Here is a 19,878-nt window from a genome sequence, read left to right as displayed (position 1 = left end):
ACTGTCCCGGTCTCCCGGCCGCAGGGTCCATGCAGTTCCCCTACAACCCGCTGACCATGCGCATGATGAGCAGCACCCCTCCTTCGTCCATGGCCTGCGCGTCCCCCTCGCTGCAGGCCCAGCAGCAGCAGCCGCAGCAGCAGCCGCAGCCCCCTCCAGCGCAGCCTGGCACCGTGCCCCAGAGCCGTGTGTGGGACCGCGAGCCGCTGCTCTCCGAGCAGTACGAGACCCTGTCAGACAGCGACGACTGAGCCCACCCCCTCCCCCGGCCCCGCGAGCCCCATGGTGGGCTGGCCCAGCCCGGGAGTCTCCCTATGCCCCCTGTGGGCATTGCACTGGCCTCCCGTGGGCGCCGCACCGCGGAGGGAAGCCAAAGCTGCTGTGACAGGCTCCTCCTTTGGGAGAGAGACAAATGCCCAGAAGCTTTAACGTGTAGTCTGTCAGCGACAAGCCAGCGTTTAGCCGAAAAAAGAAGAGAAAAACCCAACAAAAAGAACTTTAACTGTAAAAAAGCTTAAGAAACTTATTTCTCCACTTCTGCTCAATCTATTTGTAAAGAGAAATATGTCGTTGTATGTAAATATAATAACTTTTGCATTTTTTTCCTCCCCTTACTTGATACTTTGGTTTTTATGTTTTTAAATTTGCTCCATTCTCCTCGTACGAAGGATGTGTTTCGCCAGCGATTCCACGGACAGGCTGAAGTCAACCCTCTCCCTACTCCCCCAATGAGCAATGATGCTGACAGTGAAGCGAGCCCTTTCTGCTTGCTGTGGGGAAGGTACATGAATACAGATCTTAGTCGCCCAGTGCTCTGCCTTGTGCTTTGTGAATATCACCCAATGAAAGGACAGAAACATTAGCTCTGTTAACTTGACACAAGTCTTTTGCAGCACTGTGGAAAATGCATGGGTATTTTATTTTTTTCTACAGTTTGAGAGAGATTACTGTCCCAGTATGCAAGAGCACCGATATCTTCCCTTATGTTTTTGAGGCAAACCGCAATTTATTGAACACTGGTATGGTGTCGTTTTGAAGAAAGAAGAATAAGCTGAATAGTGTTTTTTTGTCATTTGTTTTGTCGTTCAACCTCGTGGTAAAATCTGCACTGCGGTTAAACCAAGTGATTAGGCTGAGCTGATGATGACTGAGGTGGGAACTGAAGCTCTGGGGGTCCGTTTCTAACTGGTTTGGGATGTTTCCACTCGTGTTGTCCTGTCATGGTAAAATATATATGTGAACACACACACACACACACACTCTTAAAGCATTTCCTGATAAAATCAGTCACGGTGCCCCTTCAATAAACAAAGGCAGCTGAGACTTTAATTGTATTTGACTATCCAAAAAAAAGACTTACCAAACAAAAGAAATCCTTGCACCATTGTTGCACTTTTAGCATCGTACCTTTCTAGAAATAATCATACTACCTGTTTTATAAATTATTTGAGCTCATATAGAGAATTTATGCTTGCGTGTTTTAACATTGGTAACTTTTGAAAATCCAGATCTTTTTTGGCTCCTGTCTGTTCTTGTTACTGGTTTATTATTTTGTATTGTGATGAAATGATCTGCAGTTTTCATTTTGTAAATGGTACCGTCAAGTGTAGTGAAATCGGTGCTTTGCTCCAGTGGCTGTTAAATGCACTTCGATTTGCCACTTCTCCAGAATCAAGCTGAAGCTCAACTTCCTGTTATCGACCTGTTATTCAGTTGTTCTTTCTATGGAGTTTGTAACAAGGTCAACGATAACATTAAAAACATCTCAAATGATGTTGAACATGCTATAATTTGCTTTTGCTTTTGCTCAGCAGCAAACATATTCTGAACTCTGCTTCAAAATTCATTCATAACCTGGTTTTAAAACTCCCAGAGCTGATGTTCATTTTTTATTTTTGACATCAATGTTTCTCATCCTGTTCGTAATGGGATGTTGAGTGTTTACAACAATAACAACAATGAAAAAAGTTTACAACACTTGAATCTTAAACAGAAGGTAACCAGAAAATGATCATTGATTGAGCTCCTCATATGTCATATTTTGCAGTGGTAACTTTTTTTTTTGTCTGTTAAATCTGAGACTTGAAAAACTCCGCTTATCCCATGATTGAAATGCAATGTTTGTATCGCAGTGTCTCTAAGTAGTCCATTACCAGAGTTCAGACCAATCAATAAAGTGGATAGTTCTCCAGCACCCAGTTCGTTCTTCGTGTGATTTAACTATGAAATTTCAGAACCTTTAAGTGGTAAATGTTTGCTTCATAATGAGTGAACCTCAGTTCTCGAACTCTAATTTCTTAAGTCGAACCAACCAGTTCGAGAAAAAATTACCTAGAGCTCGATCTGAATCTCAGAAGTCAAACCGTGAACGCCGACCTAAGAACTTGTACGCGCAGGTAAATGACTCACGCGGCACGTCTCTCAGCGGAAACAAAGGGTAAAGCTTCAGTCTCAGCCTCGCATTAGCTGTGATAGCAATCCTTAATGTTTACATTAGCTGATGTTACGAGCCCCAGTCTAGGGTTGGGGCTTAACAGAATGGAAGGGGAATAAGGGAACACACGTGGACAAAGGGGTATTTATTTTTTTTTGTATTTTTCTGATTTTATTTACACGCGACAGACACAGAACAAATAAACCCGGTCCAAAAGGACTCGGGAGTGATTATAGCCAAAATAACAAACAGAAAGCCCAACTACCGAACGCAACCCAACTCTAACTTTACGTGCTAGAGAAATCAAAGAACAAAAACAAGTACTACACCTCACTCCCTAACCAAACAACAGCATACACAAAAACTTGCAAACAAAAATGGCAATCACTCAGTCCCTACGCACCTGACACACACACACACACAACATGCACAGGCAAAGCGTCAGAATCCGAGGGGCGCGCTTAGACATAAACCAAAAAGCAAGCAAACCAAGGCAGAAGTACAGAAAGGGGCAAAGCGAATAACCGTAAACCAATAAACCGAAACCGTCATACACAATAATCCAAACAAAGAAAGCAAACAAACAATAATCCAAAAGTCGAGCAGAGCTCCCGAGTCCCGAAGTGTGCGAACTGTGGCCTTTTCTTTTCAGGAACAGGAAATGACGAGCGGTGCATCGGAGGAGCCGTGTGCGGGGTCTGGTCTGCGAGGCGGAGCAAGATGCATGGCGGACAAGCTGCCGACGACAAAGCCTGTAGGCGGAGCTGAAGACGCAGCCGGCGAATGATATAATATATAATATAAAAACAATGACAATAAGACCTATTCTATTTTCATGTATTTTAACCTCAGTTATTTTAATGTGTGTATCATGTAAGCTACTTTCCCATTGAAAATAAACCATTTACCCACGCTTCAATTTTTCTTTGCTCTTCGTGTTCGGTGCGATGAACGTAGATCACATTTTTGGCCAATAGAGGACGTAGTTGTTTCCTAAATTGCGCGAGAAAAATAAACACCAAAGACCAGAATCCTATTCGCTCATCGGCGCACGCGCTCAGCCTTTGCACTGCTGATCTGACGGAAACGCGCGAAATTAGAACGTCCGGTGCGTATGACTGTTTATTTTGTGAAAATTAGAAAGTACTGTACATTATTCTGTGATTTGCTTTTGCCAATACTTATCCTGCTATATTATTAGCGTGTCGCTAATGTTAAAGCTACTGTGGTGCTCAGTTAAATTATTTTAAGTTTGGGATGTCCGAATAAACTTTAGGCGATTCCGAATGCATTGGAGATATTTGGTACATTCTGGATAGAAGCATTAATCAGGTTTTGGTGGAGAGATGTGCACAGATCGCACTGCCCATTCTACGGGCGCGGCACTGGCAGGACCTGGTGTGTCTTTAACCCTGAATACCTTGGCTGAAGAACTTTTAAGAAACATAAAGAAGGCCTATGAGGAGAGCTCGAAAAGTGAGTAAAGACGACAGGTTAATGGACATGGGCTACATTCTATTTAATAAACTTAGGCCTTTGGCTTTCCTGCTGATGTGTCTAAACCTGCGGAAATACGGATCCTTCTGTTTCATGCTCAGCCGTAACCTGCAGTATACTTAGGCCAGAGGGGGGCTGTAGGTAGTTTGATATTTTAAAAATATAGATAACTCTTTTGAAGGCTGTCAGTGATAAGTGTAATCTTTCCTCACAAAAATGTGTCCCCGTTCTCGATGTCTTTCAGTTCCAGATGACCTTCTGCTCGCGTGAGTATCACTTTCCAATATCTTTTAAATCCCTTTTTTGGGGAGGGAGGGTGCTATTTGTTTCCTCTGCAAATTTTTAAATTGGTCCAAGCTCTGCTCTGTCCTCTTGTTTGTCAGGTTGAAGTTCCTCTTCGGTTCCTTGGCGCTCCAGGCCCTGGACCTGGTCGATCAGTGCTCTGTCACCTGCCTCTCCTCGCCCAGCGGCCGGAAGGTATTTCAGGTAAAGACACCCCCCGCGTAGGACATCGGTGTAATTGAGTGTGACAGGGACCTCTGCCAAGCCAACAGAAATACTCAAATCCCATTAAAGCCCCCTCCTCCCTCTACTTAAGTCACACTTTCCTGCTAAGCTTGCAATATCAAAACAATTTATTACAGTTCTCCTTCAGGAAAGGACAATAACCAACAAAATATGAGGGGAAAAGGTACGTGAGCTACAGTCTCAGTACAGTTGCCATGATGACGGATGTTTGCATGCTCCCTTCGCTGGCTTGTACCCAAATCTTTCCTCCTTTCATTCATAAGAACTGTCATATTGTGAATAAGTGTTTGCAAGTTATGGTTTGCAACTTTCCGCTTTAAAGAACTGAGAATAAATTAGCATCAGCATCATTATTATTACTAGGGATGGGGCCGATCCACATTTTTTCTGTTCCGATCCGATTCCAATACACAACTGCCGATACCGATACAGATTCCGATACAAGAGCTCTTTTTACTTTGTTACACTTTATATATAAATTTTTTTAAGCTAATAAATACAGATGGAAAAAATGTATGACAAAAAAACATTTAATTAGGCTACTACAAACATACATAACGTACTGTTCTACCTCGTTTGTACGTCTTGTTTTAAGAATTTTTGAGGTATTTGCAATATGAATATCTGAAAGCAAATATACACAAGTGGCGAATGCTTAATTTTAACATTTTTCTCCCATTGGCATCAGCTCAGTTACACTTTGTTGCGATGGCAGCCCCTCTTGTATCACAAGCTGCAGCGAGTTTGCAAGACAGTCCAGGTTAGCGACTCCCAGATGATGCATTGTTTTTTTTTTGTCTCACAATTGCGTGCGCTTTGTTAAGTGGGATTGTCCATTAAACGCTATTCTCACCTATCAAAACTTTATTTCACAAAGATTGCAAATTGCTGTGCCACTGGTTTCTGTTAAAAGCGTAAAATACTCCCAGATTGTCACGCCTTATATTACACTCCTCGTACTGCGAAGGGTATGCGCATGACGTCACAGCAGGCAGAAGACACTGTACTCACACCCACTGAGTAGCAAAAAACACTGAGGGGCAGCATTAGCGTTCGATTTGAATGCCACAAAAAACACATGTAAAATGGGAATGAGCTGTTGTGCGATTGATTATACCAGTAGATTTAACACGAAATAGGAGCTATATTTTTAGAGATTGCCAAAAACTAAATAAGTATAGGTCTGGATTGGCGCTGATACTGATCCGAATATCGGATCGATGCATCTATAATTATTATTATTACTATTATGGACACTTGTATAATAGTGTTTTGTTTGGCATCTTTACAAACACATGTATGAGTTTCGTAGCTGCATTTCATAATATTTGACTTGTCACCCCTCTCGTCGTAGTCCCGTGGAGAGACTGCAGAGAGGGTGCAGCTGGCATCACTGGTGCTGCCTTCCTGCTAGAGCAGTACCCGCTATGGCGCAGATCACAGTGCCCCTTTCACAGTGCTCAAGCCCTGTAGAGCAGAGGCACCACTGCTTCCATCTCCATGATGGACGGCCTTCTTCGCCGCACTGGCACCTCGTAAATCTCCTCTGCGTGTCTCTGAAGAGGCTAGGCTGTGATTTTCATGGATGGCCCTCATCTGCTGATCCCAGTGCAGTTAAGCTGGTCACATGAGTGTTTCCTAATGTAATATGACAGTTGAATGTACTGGTTGCTGTGGTTCCGTGTGGTCATGTCCTTAAAGGCCATGGAGTCGCCACCAGTTGACGCTAATATGAGCGGAAGTTCAAGGGTCCTTGTCCCACTGGATGCTGCCCCGGCGTGCCCCTTGCACTGTTCCCAGGCCCCCGCGGTATCGCTGCCGTGCCTGGGCCACGCTTTCTGAAAGTTATGCCTGTGTTGGATAATTTAGTGCAGCCATGGTGAGAATGAGTGCTGCTTCACGGTGGCCGGAAAATTATGGAAGTAAATTAATGACAAAAGTCGTTGATGAAAAAAAACACGTTGAATTACACTTATCGAATAAAAACGCATTCCATCAAGGTATGAGTCAGTTGCTGGCACCCTTGCCAATATACCTGTTGCCAGCAGCTTTCATAACTGACTGTCATTATCATAAATTTATCACGCTGATTTAAACTCTTGGTGTGTAAACCTTGTAGTTGCCCGCAGGCATCTTACGTTAGCAAGATAAGTTTGGTGATAATTAATGCAGCTAGCGAATTACTTACATAAAAACCTACTAGTTGGGGTTGCAATAAGTCATCGTATTGACCAGTAAACGACAAGAAACATAAATAAAACAATCAACAAAAATCTGCTGCCAAGTCAATCAGTACTTGTACTGATCGCTTGCTCCATTTTGATCGCGGTTCCCGAAGAGAACTCTATCGGCAATCTATGGCTCATCCTGCTAGTCCCCGATGTAGAGGCTTGAATTTTGGATCGTATTTTAAACCACTGAAGTTGTGGCAGCGTATTTGAAACAGCGAAAATAACGGGACTGAATATTGTAAAGCAGAAATAAGAGGACTGAATGTTACTGCTTGAATAATAAAGATGCGAATAAAACATTATTTTCAACTTAATTTGTGCAATGCGTTTTTATTCGATAAGTGTAATTCAACGTGTGTTTTTTTTCATCAACGACTTTTGTCATTAATTTACTTCCATAGAAAATTGCCATGGGTGAAATGTCCCTGATGGTAATTGACTGGTGCATTCTTACAATATAATATCTTATGCTACAATATAATATGTATCCAGGTTATTATCACGCTAATTAGCATTTAATTTTTCCCAATCATAGTGCAATTGTTGACTCACCCACAGCCTTGTTGAATAGTTAATTCAGAACATTCAGCCTGGTTGGCCGGGTTGGTGTTGCCCTCTGTATCCCCAGTCAATTTTTGCTTTTTGCAGAGGAAGTAATGAAAGTGGGCGTTAAATATTTGCTGTATGTTTCTTGCAGTGCAAACATAAGTGCATCTTTGCACATGTACACATTGCCAGACTTCCAGAACGTAACCCTGCACAAAGTAAAACAGAACAGATCTCTGTGTATGAGTTACATTGCATTGCAGGATAGTGAGAGATGAGTAGCGGAGCCTCTAGGAGCATTTGTGTTTTTTTGTGGTTTCTGTAACACACACGCAGTTTAAAACATGAATGTCTGCATCGCACTACTGTCATTGTGAAGTTGTCCAATAATGACAATTTTGTTTGACATTTCATACACCGATAATTAAGTGGTAATGATAACTGCCGGGCTTCTGAACTTCTGGAATCTGTAGTGAACCTGATGTCAGTCACGTTACTTCTTAAGATCCCGTGATTGTATGTAGCAGCCACATCATATAACGAGGATAGTGAGACATCAGCGAAGGAGGTAGCACTTGGGAGATTTTAGCAAGGTTCTAAATGATGTATGAGCTGATGAAATTGTTTGTCCTGCCATATGGAAAATGGCTGTTCATCCAATGCAACCGTTTCCATTATTTTAGCAGTTATGTCTTTTGCAGACTGTTGCTGCTAACTTTGAATATTGATTAAATTCTAAACATGGCAATATCAGCCAATATTGACACATCGGACAGATGGAGGTACCTTGATTTTTAACAAACACCAGCTGATACTGATATGTAACTGATGTGCATTTCTAGCATCTAGCAAATGCTGGTCTTTTCAGAGGATATCCTGTAACAGGCAGATGGTACCTAAGCATTTAAGAATGACCTTCTGGACCTTTCTTGAGCGTTTCTGGGCTCAGTCACATGGCCAAAAAATTCACTCTTCTGCGGTTCGGTTCAAAGGCCATTAAAGTGACCTAAAGTGATCTTCAATCCCATCCAAATCAGAAAGTTTTATTAGGGACGTCTTCAATGACAGATCTGCATGTTTTGGGTGAAACACTGAAACAGAAGCAAAAAAAAAAAACGGATCTGACGAAATGTCTCAACGCAAGTTTGTACAGCTGAAAAAGTCCTGTATTTTAACACTGAATGTTAAAAGGAAATCTCGCCCTGGCACGTCACAGATATCCTACGCAACAAGGCAATTGAACAGTAAATCAGATTGTAACACTCTTCATCCATATGGGGGAGACTGGTCATTTGAGCATCGTCAGCAGAACTTTCAGATGTATGGAGGGGTAAATAGTTTGTTTTGTTTGGAACTAACCTCCCCAGGAATAGGGTCCCTCCCTTAAAACTACTGACCGACAGCATGGATGCTGTGTCTGTTTAACAAGGCTGATTGTGTGTGAGGGTGTGATGTCCTGTTGCACCCAACGAAGGGTGCTGTATTCATAGAGCCAATGAGTTGTTGATTGCTATTCTTGCAGTGCTGACACTCAAAAGATCCAGTTGTGGTGCAGCTTGAGAGTTTATCTTTTTGATGTCCTCTGAATGTTCCTGCACCCGTGGCTCAGGTTAAGGAACAGCGGCATGTTTATTAGAGTAAGCGCTGACTGTCAGACTTGATGAGAATCACGCCCTGCTCTGCTAATGCCTTGGGCTGCCAACATTTCTGGCCTTTGAAGTTCAGTTCTTCCTTGTGATTTCTCTGTCATGGCACTCCCCCCCAATACCCTGTGGGACACAGCTGTTTCCTGGTCTGTGCTGGGGATGGGGTCGCCATCCCCTAACCCCGTTTCTGCTCATCCAGCTGAATACCAGCTCAGTCCTCTTATTTAAGAATGGCAGCCCTTTCCATTTACTAAAAGAGTAATTGTGTTATGCTCTGTACTTTTCTCTGGCACCTTTCAGCAGATTTACACCACCGTCACTATACAACTGAACGTCCAACCCTGTGCTTCCTGCAAAATGCCCCGCCCACCTGTCCCCAAAGCCTCCTATCTCCAGCCTAAATGGATCCCACAGAGAACCAGAACCTGTAAAACCTCGTTATCATGACTGTGACAGTCATATATGACTGTAATAGTACAGATATTTGTTGTGTACTGTTTGGTACATCATTTTTGGTTCAGTACCCACAATGAAATGAATGGATACATTTATTGACATGGGTGGAACCTAAATTCACAAATAGATGTTCAATGCGGAAAACATCATGCTAATTGTGGCCGTGAGTTGGTTACAGCTAATGCTGGTTACAGTCAATCAAAATTGGCGGTTTGGGAACATTTTGTTTTCCCAAATAACTCCCTCTCAAGGGCTGGTGTAGTTGATAAGACCAAGAATGCTTCTCCTCCCGGATATGTTGCTGGAAACAGATGCAACGTGCTGTGTCATTTGAGACATGATCCGAGTGTGTGTACGGCTGGAACAAAGCAGAAACAGCCTTGGAACGTGAGTCTCCCTGTGGCTTTTAGGGTGCTTTTGCCAGGAAATTCAGACTGGGGTAAAACAAAAATAACTGTGGATTATACAGATACATGGCCAAAGTGGGATTTAGAAGGGATGTAGTTCATTATGATTATGGTGTTATATTTTTGATTTTTAAAAATTAATTTTGCATATTTTTGCAATGTTCAAATAGGTGTGTTGTTTTCTAATTCAGACACATTGCCTTTGGTTTGTGTTTGTCTTTATACACTGCTCAAAAAAATTAAAGGAACACTTTGAAAACACATCAGATCTCAATGGGAAAAAAATCATGCTGGATATCTATACTGATATGGACTGGGCAATGTGTTAGGAATGAAAGGATGCCACATTGTTTGATGGAAATGAAAATGATCAACCTACAAAGGGCTGAATTCAAAAACACCCCGAAAATCAAAGTGAAAATGATGATGCGGCAGGCTAGTCCATTTTGCCGAAATTTTATTGCAGCAACTCAAAATCGTACTCAGTAGTTTGCATGGCCCCCACGTGCTTGTATGCATGCCTGATAATGTCGGGGCATCCTCCTAATGAGACGCCGGATGGTGTCCTGGGGGATCCCCTCCCAGTTCTGGACCAGGGCATCACTGAGCTCCTGGACAGCCTGAGGTGCAACCTGGCGCTGTCAGATGGACTGAAACATAATGTCCCAGAGGTGTTCTGTTGGATTCAGGTCAGGCGAGCGTGGGGGCCAGTCAATGGTATTAGTTCCTTCATCCTACAGGAACTGCCTGCATACTCTCGCCACATGAGGCTGGGCATTGTCATGCACCAGGAGGAACCCAGGACCCACTGCACCAGCGTAGGGTCTGACAATGGGTCCATGGATTTCATCCTGATTCCCAGTGGCAGTCAAGGTGTCGTTGTCTAGCCTGTAGAGGTCAGTGTGTCCCTCCATGGATATGCCTCCCCAGACCATCACTGACCCACCACCAAACCGGTCATGCTGAACAATGTTACATGCAGCATAACGTTCTCCACGACTTTTCAGACCCTTTCACATCTGTCACATGTTCTCAGTGTGAACCTGCTCTCATCTGTGAAAAGCACAGGGTGCCAGTGGCGGATCTGCCAATTCTGGTATTCTATGGCAAATGCCTATCGAGGTCCACAGTGCCGGGCAGTGAGCACAGGGTTCACTAGAGGACGTCGGGCCCTCAAGCCACCTTCATGAAGTCTGTTTCTGATTGTTTGGTAAGAGACATTCGCCCCAGTGGCCTGCTGGAGGTCATTTTGTAGGGCTCTGGCAGTGCTCCTCCTGTTCCTCCTTGCACAAAGGAGCAGATACTGGTCCTGCTGATGGGTTAAGGACCTTCTATGGCCTTGAGACTGTTCTGGGAGACACAGCAAACCTTCTGGCAATTGGTATGTATTGATGCACCATCCTGGAGGAGTTGGACTGTGCTGTGCAACCTCTGTAGGGTGCAGGTATCGCCTCATGCTACCAGTAGTGACACTGACTGTAGCCAAATGCAAAACTAGTGAAAAAACAGTCAGAAAAGATGAGGAGGGGAAAATGTCAGTGGCCTCCCCCTGTTAAACCACTCCTGTTTTGGGGGTCGTCTCATTGTTGCCCCTCTAGTGCACCTGTTGTTAATTTCATTAACACCAAAGCAGCTGAAACCGATTAACAACCCCCTCTGCTACTTAACTGGCCACATCAATATCCCAGAAGTTTAACTGACTTGATGCTATACTCTGATTAAAGTGTTCCTTTATTTTTTTTGAGCAGTGTAGTTTGAATAGTTTTCCCTGCAATACTGAAATTGTGAATTTACACCGAAAGGTTTGTACCTTGAATTTTGTACCATTACACTTAGTCCTACTTGATTCGCCAACTGGCCCACAGTGCCGATCCTTCCTGTGTAATTGCTGTGTACCAGGGGGCTGTCCTCTCACCGCCGCAGCTATAAACTACCATTGAAGGCGTTTCTAGAACATTCATGGACAAAGACAAAGTAAGCTGCTGCATCATCTTAGCCAATATATGGTGATATACGGTCAGGGATGTGGTTTTATTGAGGGTCTTAATGCCCCTTGAGCCAGCTGGCTGAGTTATGTTTGCCTTGTCTTCCGTGGTGATAAATCTGACATTTGTAGGTCTGACTGGGTGAGATTACACACCGCAGGAATTAGGTTCTGTAAATGATGCTCTGTGTCCTGCCTGAAGACTTTTACTCATAATGACTAATTGAGTCTGTCCCTTCAGCTCTGGGCTAACCAGAGATATTTGTGTGAGAGAAAGTTTTAAACACTGCCAGAAACTATGGGAAGGGTGTTCAAGGGAAACACAAGTTATAAAATATCTTACTCCTAATAACAGTCTTATCAAATCATCTTACTGGTAATAATTCATAGCTTGTCAATGATGTGTAATTGTCATGCTTGATGCCGGTTGCTCTACTTTTCCTTGTTGATTTTCTGTTATGACTGATTTCGCAAAGAGCGTTATTGGATTGTTTTCTTTTTAAGTTTATCAAGATTTGTTTCTCCCTGTGACCCTGACCAGCTCATGGATAGATGGATGGATGGATCTGTTTCTGTGCCCTTCTGACCCATCCTTCATTAGCAGGAGAGGTCAGTCTAAACAAGAAATCAAAGTGAGTTACATATTGTGATGGCACAATGCAGTTTGCGTGCCACCCGCACCCCTGACTGTTCATACTTCCAGCGCCAATGCGCTAGGCAGCCGTGTACTTTGAAACCAGACCTTGGTAGTTCTGTACAGCAAAGATGCAGTGTGTCATGGATAAGAATAAATAAGAATTTTACTAAAACTAACTTGCAGTATGTAAGTCAAGGTTATTGTTTAAAACAATTCCATGAACTTTACTTATTTTATTTTTGTATCTTTACTTAAATATAAGTACTGCCTCTGACAAACTAAAATAAAACACACAAATATAAAATAAAAACAAACGTCAAATACTGAACATAACAATTTTTAAAATAGAATTTAACGAAAGTAAGTATTTGTTTGGACCTCTCGTGCAATGCATTGAACCATAGAAATGACAAATGCCACTAGATCGTGACATTTTAAGTCCTACAACTTTCCATCTATCCCTAGAAATAAAATTACTGAAATTTAAACTAAAATACATAAAAGCTAATTACATTATATGGACAAAAGTATTGGGACACCTGGCCATTACACCTACGGGAACTTTTATTACACCCTGTTCTAAATCCATATATAATCCACATCTGCTGTCCAAGGCCGGCCCCTATGACGAATATTATGTCACCATCACTCCGGAAGCCTTTCACTTGAAGCATGAACCAGCGTTTAAGCCCCACGCTAAACCTAATGCTAAAACTAGCCTATCTGCCTCTCTTTGACATGTAGGTGTCCTTACGTCTGTGGAGGCCACATACAGGAAGGCACCGGTGCTGCAGCCTTTGGCTTATTAGTCTGTGTATGAAGTTATGTTCTTGGTTTCATGTGTGTGGGGAGGTATGTACTCCCCTGGGGGCTTTTTCCATAAAACATGGAATGCAATGTACATTCTTGGCTGTTGGGGGTGGACATTTGCCAGGTAGCAAACAGTTTAAACATAATAAAACTCAGGTCTGAGGAAATGGAGAGGGGTCAATGTAGACTTGGGAGAACAGACAGGTACGGAGCTTAGTCTGTGATGGCTGGGTCTCAGGCTGGTAGGGTGGTGTATAAGGTGTGGTGTAAACAAGGCAGCTGGTTCTGTGTGAGCAGACATGTTTGTGCAAGACACCAGCTGGGGTTTGGTGGTTATAGCGGTAGCAGTCATGTAGCCTCAAAGTTCAGTTTTGAGGCCCTGCAGTGACAGCTAACAGACAGGAGAGCGCAGCCTGGAGGTGGTTTCAGGGAATGGCGGGGCGGGGGGGGGGGGGGGGGTTATGAGTTTGGCATTTCTGAGTGCTGAGGGAATGTGGTTGTGTGTTATTTTTAAAATGTTATCAGTGTAGTTATGCTGGCCTTCTACTGCAATGGTGTCTCTCAGGAACTGAAGATGATCAAGGGGAGAAAGAGCCTTCAGACAGCATGGGGGTAGGTATGAGATTTGGGTTTGTGCTTAAAGAAGCGCAATGTTGGCATTTCGTAGAGGCGCCTGGAAGGGAGATGCAGTGCAGAGTCTTTGGTGGAAGTTTGGGGGGGGGTGGTGATGTGGAAGGTGGGGAAAAGTTTGGAGTGGTATTCGAAAACAAAAGAGCTTGTTCGTAATATGTTACGGCATAAATCGATGGTCGTAGCCAGGGTGGGGGGTGGTATATCGAATCAGGTCTCGAAATGAAATCATGAGGTCAAAGGCCATTGTGCATCGTGCTGTTTGCAGCTCTTACTGCGACTGAGGGGAGGGAGCTCTGTTGGAGATTCCCAGAAGGGAGGAGCACTAATAATAGAGGAGTGCTGATTTTTATATAGGGGCTTTGCCGTACAAACAATGACATGTTTTTTTGTTTGCTTTTTTTTTTTTATTTTGCCAGTGGGAATCAAGCAGTTGTTTAAAGCTGACTCTCCAGCTAGGATGTTGAACGTCTCTGGGTCCACGGTTCTCGAAACTGATCCTCCTATCAGCTGTGAACCACCCAGTCTCACTGAGATTGCACTGGTGGTGTATCAGCTGGGGGCAGGGAAGGCCGCAGGGATCTGTGGTATCCGGGGTAAACTTCTCCAGGCTGGTGGTAAGGCTGTCCTCTTGGTATTGCAGGCAATCTTTGCTTCCATTTTGCAGTCAGGCATCATCCAAACTGACAGATAAATGGGACTTGTGGTCCCTGTCTGGAAAGGGAAGGGTGATCGCCTGGATTGTGGCAACTACAGGGGGATAACACTGCTTTCATTGCCGGGTAAGGTCCTTACTAGGGTCATCCTTACCAGGATCCATGATCACTTGCTTGCCTGTCAGTGACCGGAGCAGTCTGGCTTTATGCTTAAGAAGTCTACCATCGACCGTATCCTTGCACTGAGGGTTCTCATTGAGCGCAAGCACGAATATCGGCAGAGGTTCTTGCAGCTTTTGTCAATTTTCGTAAAGCATTCGACTCAGATGATTGATTTGCCCTGTGGGATATCCTGAGACTTTGCGGGATCCTCCCGAAGTTGCTGGACATCATGGCCGACCTGTACACTGGTACTGTGAGTGCTGTGCAGAGTGGAGGGAGAACCTCCGCGTTCTTCCCAGTTGATTCTGGGGTTCTCCAGGAGTGTGTTCTTGCTCCCACTCTGTTCAATGCTTATATGGACTGGGTGTTGGGCAGGGTCATGGGGTCCAGCAGCTGTGGGGCATCTGTTGGTGAAGAAAGATTTACTGATCTTTACATTGCCAACGATGCTGTGATCTTAGCAGAGTCAATGGAGGCTCTGATTGGGGCTTTCGAGAGACTGAGCGAAGATTCTGAGTGTCTGGGATTGCGGGTGTCCTGGATAAAGACCAAGATCCAGGCATTTAATGAGGACTTAGGCACAGCCATCAGTAGTGTCTGTCTGTGGGGAGAATGTTGACCTAGTCGAGAGATTTACTTACCTCAGCAGCGACATTCATGTTTCTGGTGACTCTACCTATGATGTCAGCAGATGTATTGGAAGAGCATAGGGGGTCATGAGGTCGCTGGAAAGGGGTGTGTGGCGTTCCCAATATCTTTGCAAGAGGACGAAGGTCCAAGTCTTTAGAGTCCTGGTGCTCCCTGTCTTGCTGTATGGCTGTGAGACCTGGACGCTATCCAGTGACCTAAGACAAAGACTGGACTCTCGGTACTGTGTCTCTTTGGAGAATCCTTGGGTACCTCTGGTTTGACTTTGTGTCGAATAAGCAGTTGCTAGAGGAGTCCCGAATGAGGCACATTATCTGCATTGTCGGGGAGCGTCAGTTACTGCACTATGGCCATGTGGCACGTTTCCCTGCCGGTGATCCGGCTCGCAGGATCCTCACTGCTGAGGACTCAGGTGGATGAACCAGGCCAAGGGGACGGCCACGTAACACGTGGCTGCGGCAGATGTATGGCCATTTCCAGAGGGTGGGAATGGACCGTATATCTGCCTGGGGGATTGCCGGTCGGGATCCCGAAGAGTTTCGCTGTGATGCGCTGCATCAGCACATGCTCCCCAACCTGACCTGAGTGGGAATCTGTTTTGTTTGATGGACAGATCATTCACACTAATCTTCAGATTGGCCTGATGCATGTTGATGGGGGGCATGACAAGCCTTACGGTTTCATTCTGTGCCACAGGTGCTTGGGGGCTCTGGGAAACTGTACAGCTGCCTTGCTTCATGCCACTACTGCCCTTGTCCGGCATTCGCCTTCTCTGTGCTGCGGAAGAACAACAGCTTGCTGGTAAATGGTCCCCGGCACTGTGTGCGTGTGTGTGTGTGCGCGTGGGGCAGGGGGTATTTCCCCAACCTCCGTGATGCAGCGAGTCTGACTGAGGCTGACCCAGCATAGCATAGCATAGCATAGCACAGCACAGGTCATTTCACATCAGATGGTCTCCAGGGGCGGCACAATACCCTAAAAATAACGAGACTTCTGAGAAACTGCAACCATCTGGTTCTATGAGAAAGGGAAAATAAAGGTTTATTTATTTATATATATATATATATAAAAAATTTGCACAGGGGGTAGCTTCGTGCAACAGCCAGTAGCAGACCATGTGATGCAAAAACCACATTTTCACAGCACCTAGCATGTAGCACGTGCTTTCAGAGTTCACACCCTGACCCCAGGTACGCCCTACATGATGTTTCTCTGAACACCGTCCTTATTTGTACGTTTGTCTCTCTTTGATCTGAAAACTGAGCTGGATGGAGCATAGGGGTGAGGTTAGCATTAACTTGTGTGTTCTGCTTCTATTTCCTCTCTCTCTGTCTCTCTCTCTTTCTTTGCTGTCTGCCACCTCTGCTCTGAATCACCTCACTGGGACCTGAGACAGTCTCTTTCCCCGCCTCTCTCTCACAGTGTAAACACATCTTGGCAGTGCACCTCTGCCAGGCCATGGGTCTGACCCAGCAGGAGTCCGTGTCTGACCGGCAGATGTCCGACGTTCTCTCTGGGCTGGGAAACGGAACATAGCCTCTGCAGGCTCGGTGGCATTTGGTTGACTGGTTGGTTCAGCCTTTCATATCTAATTATTTTTATGCAGGTTGGTTCAGGAAGCCTTATTTAGTGGATGTCCGGACATGCAGCTATGTTAGATTCAAGTACTTGGTCCAGCCGAATGGATCTCACATCCTCCCCACTGCCCTGACCCTCTCTGCAAGTAGCTTATTTTAAGTAGGCTTAATTGTGTCCAGAGATAAATGGTGTGTCCTGGGATCTACTTACAATAAACATACTGGTTTTGCTGGTACTTTACGTTAGCCATATTTATTCTACAGATGTTATCTCACTCTGTCTTTATTGAGGAGTGGTTTGTTATCCTTAAACACCCATCATCTTGTCTGTGAAGCTGTGAACTTTGATCCGTAAAAGAACCGGTTTGTTCTAAAAATCATTCCTCTGGGAATAAGGTATAAATGTTTATTTTCAAATTAAATGAATCAGATGATTGTCCTTCTGCTGGCCATTGCAGAGCCTGAGAGCCGCTTCCAGAGATGGCTATAAAGTGAAGCAGTGCAGGAAGTGACTGCAGCCAACCCGACACACACGCCCTCAACCACGTGACGGTGCCTTCGCTGGAGGTTACAGCTTTATTTCCCTGATGTTAATCGCTCACACCTACAGCAGTGTCTGAGTCTGGGGAAAACGGTTGCAAGCACTTCCTGAAATACAGACACACTTTACTTTGATAAGGTTATTTAAGTGCTTTCCTTCTGATCAAATACTGAACACCTTTTAAAGAAATGTTACTTTTATTAAAAAAAAAAAAAAAAATCAGTTCTTACAGATTTTTTTTTGAATGAGCAGTCATTATGTACAGTTGCAGTAAGTTTGTACTGGTCATGTAATTTACCTAGCACAGCCCTAAGTAAAGGAAACCTGCCATCAGATGACAGATGTTAACTTATGTTAGAGAGAGAGATTTTATAGGTTATGACCCTGCAAGTTGGTGGAGTTAAGCTTGTTCTTTAGTTAGAGAAACCAGGGTTTTCCTGATCCTGTCACTGCTCCCTTTTAGCCCTTAAAGTCCTCAGTTTCAGGTATGCTTTCCTTTCAAAACAGCCTATTTGTGATTTTGACTTTGAAATATTAACTCCTAGGATATATTTAAAAAGTAGTGTGAGAGGAAGACCATGCAATGATATACAGTGGTACCTCGGTTCTCGAACTCACTAGAACTTGAATTTCTTGAAAGTCGAACAAACCAGTTTGACCTAGAACTCGATCAGAATATGAGAAGTCGAACCGTGAACACTGACCTAATATAAATTGTACGCGCCAGGAGATGAGTCATACTACAATGCAATTCTTACTTGAATGCCTTCTTCACAGACTGGACGATTAACCAAATAAAGCAGCGCAACATTACAGTAACTAACAATAAATAAACCACTAACTTTCGTGTACTATTAGATCATTTATGTCATTTATTTAAAATTTATTTTACCAGGTAAATTAACTGAAAACCAGTTCTCACTGCTTTACGTGATATTCGGGAGGAATAGCAGATTACGCATCGGAACTGCCTGGGATACAAACGTCATGCGTGTAACTAAACTCTTCAGCCAATAAGGGCAAAGGTGTGTCGTCATGGCGGCGATTCCAGTTTGTGCAGCTGGGTGAGAGGTCGCAATGCATCTAACCGTAATGCATTGCGTCAGGATCAGAATGCGTTACTTTAAGCCAGCGCTTGTAAGCAAGTCGAACGCACCCAATGACCGAACTGGGGAAACAAACTGAAACGCGGACTTAATACAGAGGACTAATGACAACAACCAGAAACAGCTGATCACATGGGGATCCCACACGAGGTTAACGAGGGGGCGTGGCACACGGAAGGAGCGGACTATCGGGGCAGGATAGAGGTAATGTTGGGATAAGATCTTTATCGTTTTGGAAGCCATTAAGAAAAAATGCTCTTCTTGTTTTATCCTGTTCATTTTGTATTTAAATGCTAAAAAAATAAAAATTAAAAAAACATATTTAGGTGTAATTTTGGGGGGCCGGGGACCAATTAATTGGTTTTCCATTATTTCTTATGGGAAAACTTCGATCAGAACTTGAACTTTTTAGGATTCGATCCGGAGTCCGGAACGGATTAAGTTCGAAAACCGAGGTACCACTGTAAATCCAACAAATCCTGAATCTACAGATATGAGAATGATTGATGTGGTTTACGATCAGAATAAAACTGAAAGTATGAACTAGATAACAGATATCATCGTATAGACATGATTTGTCAGTAAGCTGTTCTATGTATTTGTGAGTAAACTGACAATCCTGTGAGTCAGGTCACCAGGTATTCATCTCTCAGCTGATCTTATGTAAGAGGCAAAACCACGACCTTTACTCTCCTTTTCAGTCAGTGCTGCTAGTCATTACAGATTTCTGCTGCTGTGTTCATTTCTGCACCACACCAGTGAGTTACACGTCTGGGGGGTGAGAGTCAGCAGGTTGGAATCTAACAAAGGGAGCCCAAGCCCAAAATCTAGACCCAGCCTAGAAACCCAGTCAACTTAATGATTGCATTTGAATATGTCATTGGGTCATGATTTATGCCAGCGTTCATGTTTGAAGGTACAATTGATGTGACAGGAAGCTGAGGAGGAAGTGAAACTGGCTGGCTGTGCTGAGAGCCGGAGCTCCACCACCTGTGGTATCTTCCACAGAAAACTAGGCTTCTGCTCACAGTTAGCAGACAGTTGCATTTTCGCATGAGTTCTACTGCATGTGTTTATGTGGGGTTTAGCACTAAAAACAGATATGATCTCATCAAAAAAAGTCTATTGTGGAAAGTCTGAGCCAGGTTTCCAGTAACATGGTGACGACTAGATTCACATTTGGCTAAAGTTAATTACATCTTCAATGTACCCTGTCTTGGCAGGGAGAATGTGTAGGTAATACTAAGGTATAATTTGTTACTTTTGAAACATCTTCCATAGAATATTACAAAAGAGATTAAGTATGATTCACATTATCGTGTCACCGGAGATTCACTTGTAAATGGTTCAATTTCTTTTGTGATTCTGTCCACTCCTTATTC

At 43.8% G+C, this 19,878-nt stretch overlaps 2 protein-coding genes and 1 long non-coding RNA gene across 6 annotated transcripts in view; all 3 read left to right on the top strand.

Moving 5' to 3' along the window:
- The window catches only part of ncor1 (nuclear receptor corepressor 1), a 50,373-nt gene extending 48,179 nt beyond the window's left edge, over window positions 1-2,194 (top strand). For both annotated transcript variants that reach the window (XM_072713751.1, XM_023833073.2), the window contains exon 48: window positions 25-2,194. In XM_072713751.1, the coding sequence (XP_072569852.1) occupies window positions 25-251 (227 nt within the window). In that variant the 3' untranslated portion in view covers window positions 252-2,194. The remainder of the gene's footprint in view (window positions 1-24) is intronic.
- Window positions 2,195-3,452: 1,258 nt separating this feature from the next.
- On the top strand, window positions 3,453-19,860 carry zswim7 (zinc finger, SWIM-type containing 7). Of its 3 annotated transcripts, XM_023833148.2 has the most exons (6): window positions 3,459-3,910; window positions 4,176-4,197; window positions 4,315-4,417; window positions 15,969-16,073; window positions 16,695-16,840; window positions 17,308-19,860. In XM_023833148.2, exons 1-5 carry the CDS (start codon window positions 3,781-3,783, stop codon window positions 16,806-16,808), a joined length of 474 nt encoding a protein of 157 aa, XP_023688916.1. In that variant the 5' UTR covers window positions 3,459-3,780; the 3' UTR covers window positions 16,809-16,840; window positions 17,308-19,860. The 3 variants fall into 3 exon arrangements, with proteins under 3 accessions (XP_072569851.1, XP_072569850.1, XP_023688916.1); XM_072713749.1 differs by lacking the exon at window positions 17,308-19,860 and having other exon boundaries at window positions 3,456-3,910; window positions 16,669-16,804; XM_072713750.1 differs by lacking the exons at window positions 15,969-16,073; window positions 16,695-16,840; window positions 17,308-19,860 and adding an exon at window positions 10,486-11,155 and having other exon boundaries at window positions 3,453-3,910.
- On the top strand, window positions 11,501-13,582 carry LOC140591885 (uncharacterized). The gene is made up of 4 exons (XR_011992193.1): window positions 11,501-11,547; window positions 11,645-11,719; window positions 12,234-12,338; window positions 13,111-13,582. It is a non-coding gene; the product is annotated as an uncharacterized lncRNA (long non-coding RNA).
- Window positions 19,861-19,878: the final 18 nt, after the last annotated feature.

Source organism: Paramormyrops kingsleyae, chromosome 6, assembly GCF_048594095.1.
Source record: "Paramormyrops kingsleyae isolate MSU_618 chromosome 6, PKINGS_0.4, whole genome shotgun sequence".
In the NCBI taxonomy this organism is placed as follows: domain Eukaryota; kingdom Metazoa; phylum Chordata; class Actinopteri; order Osteoglossiformes; family Mormyridae; genus Paramormyrops; species Paramormyrops kingsleyae.
The sequence above is the reverse complement of the archived record's forward strand: the minus strand, read 5'-3'. Positions and strand labels throughout refer to the sequence as shown.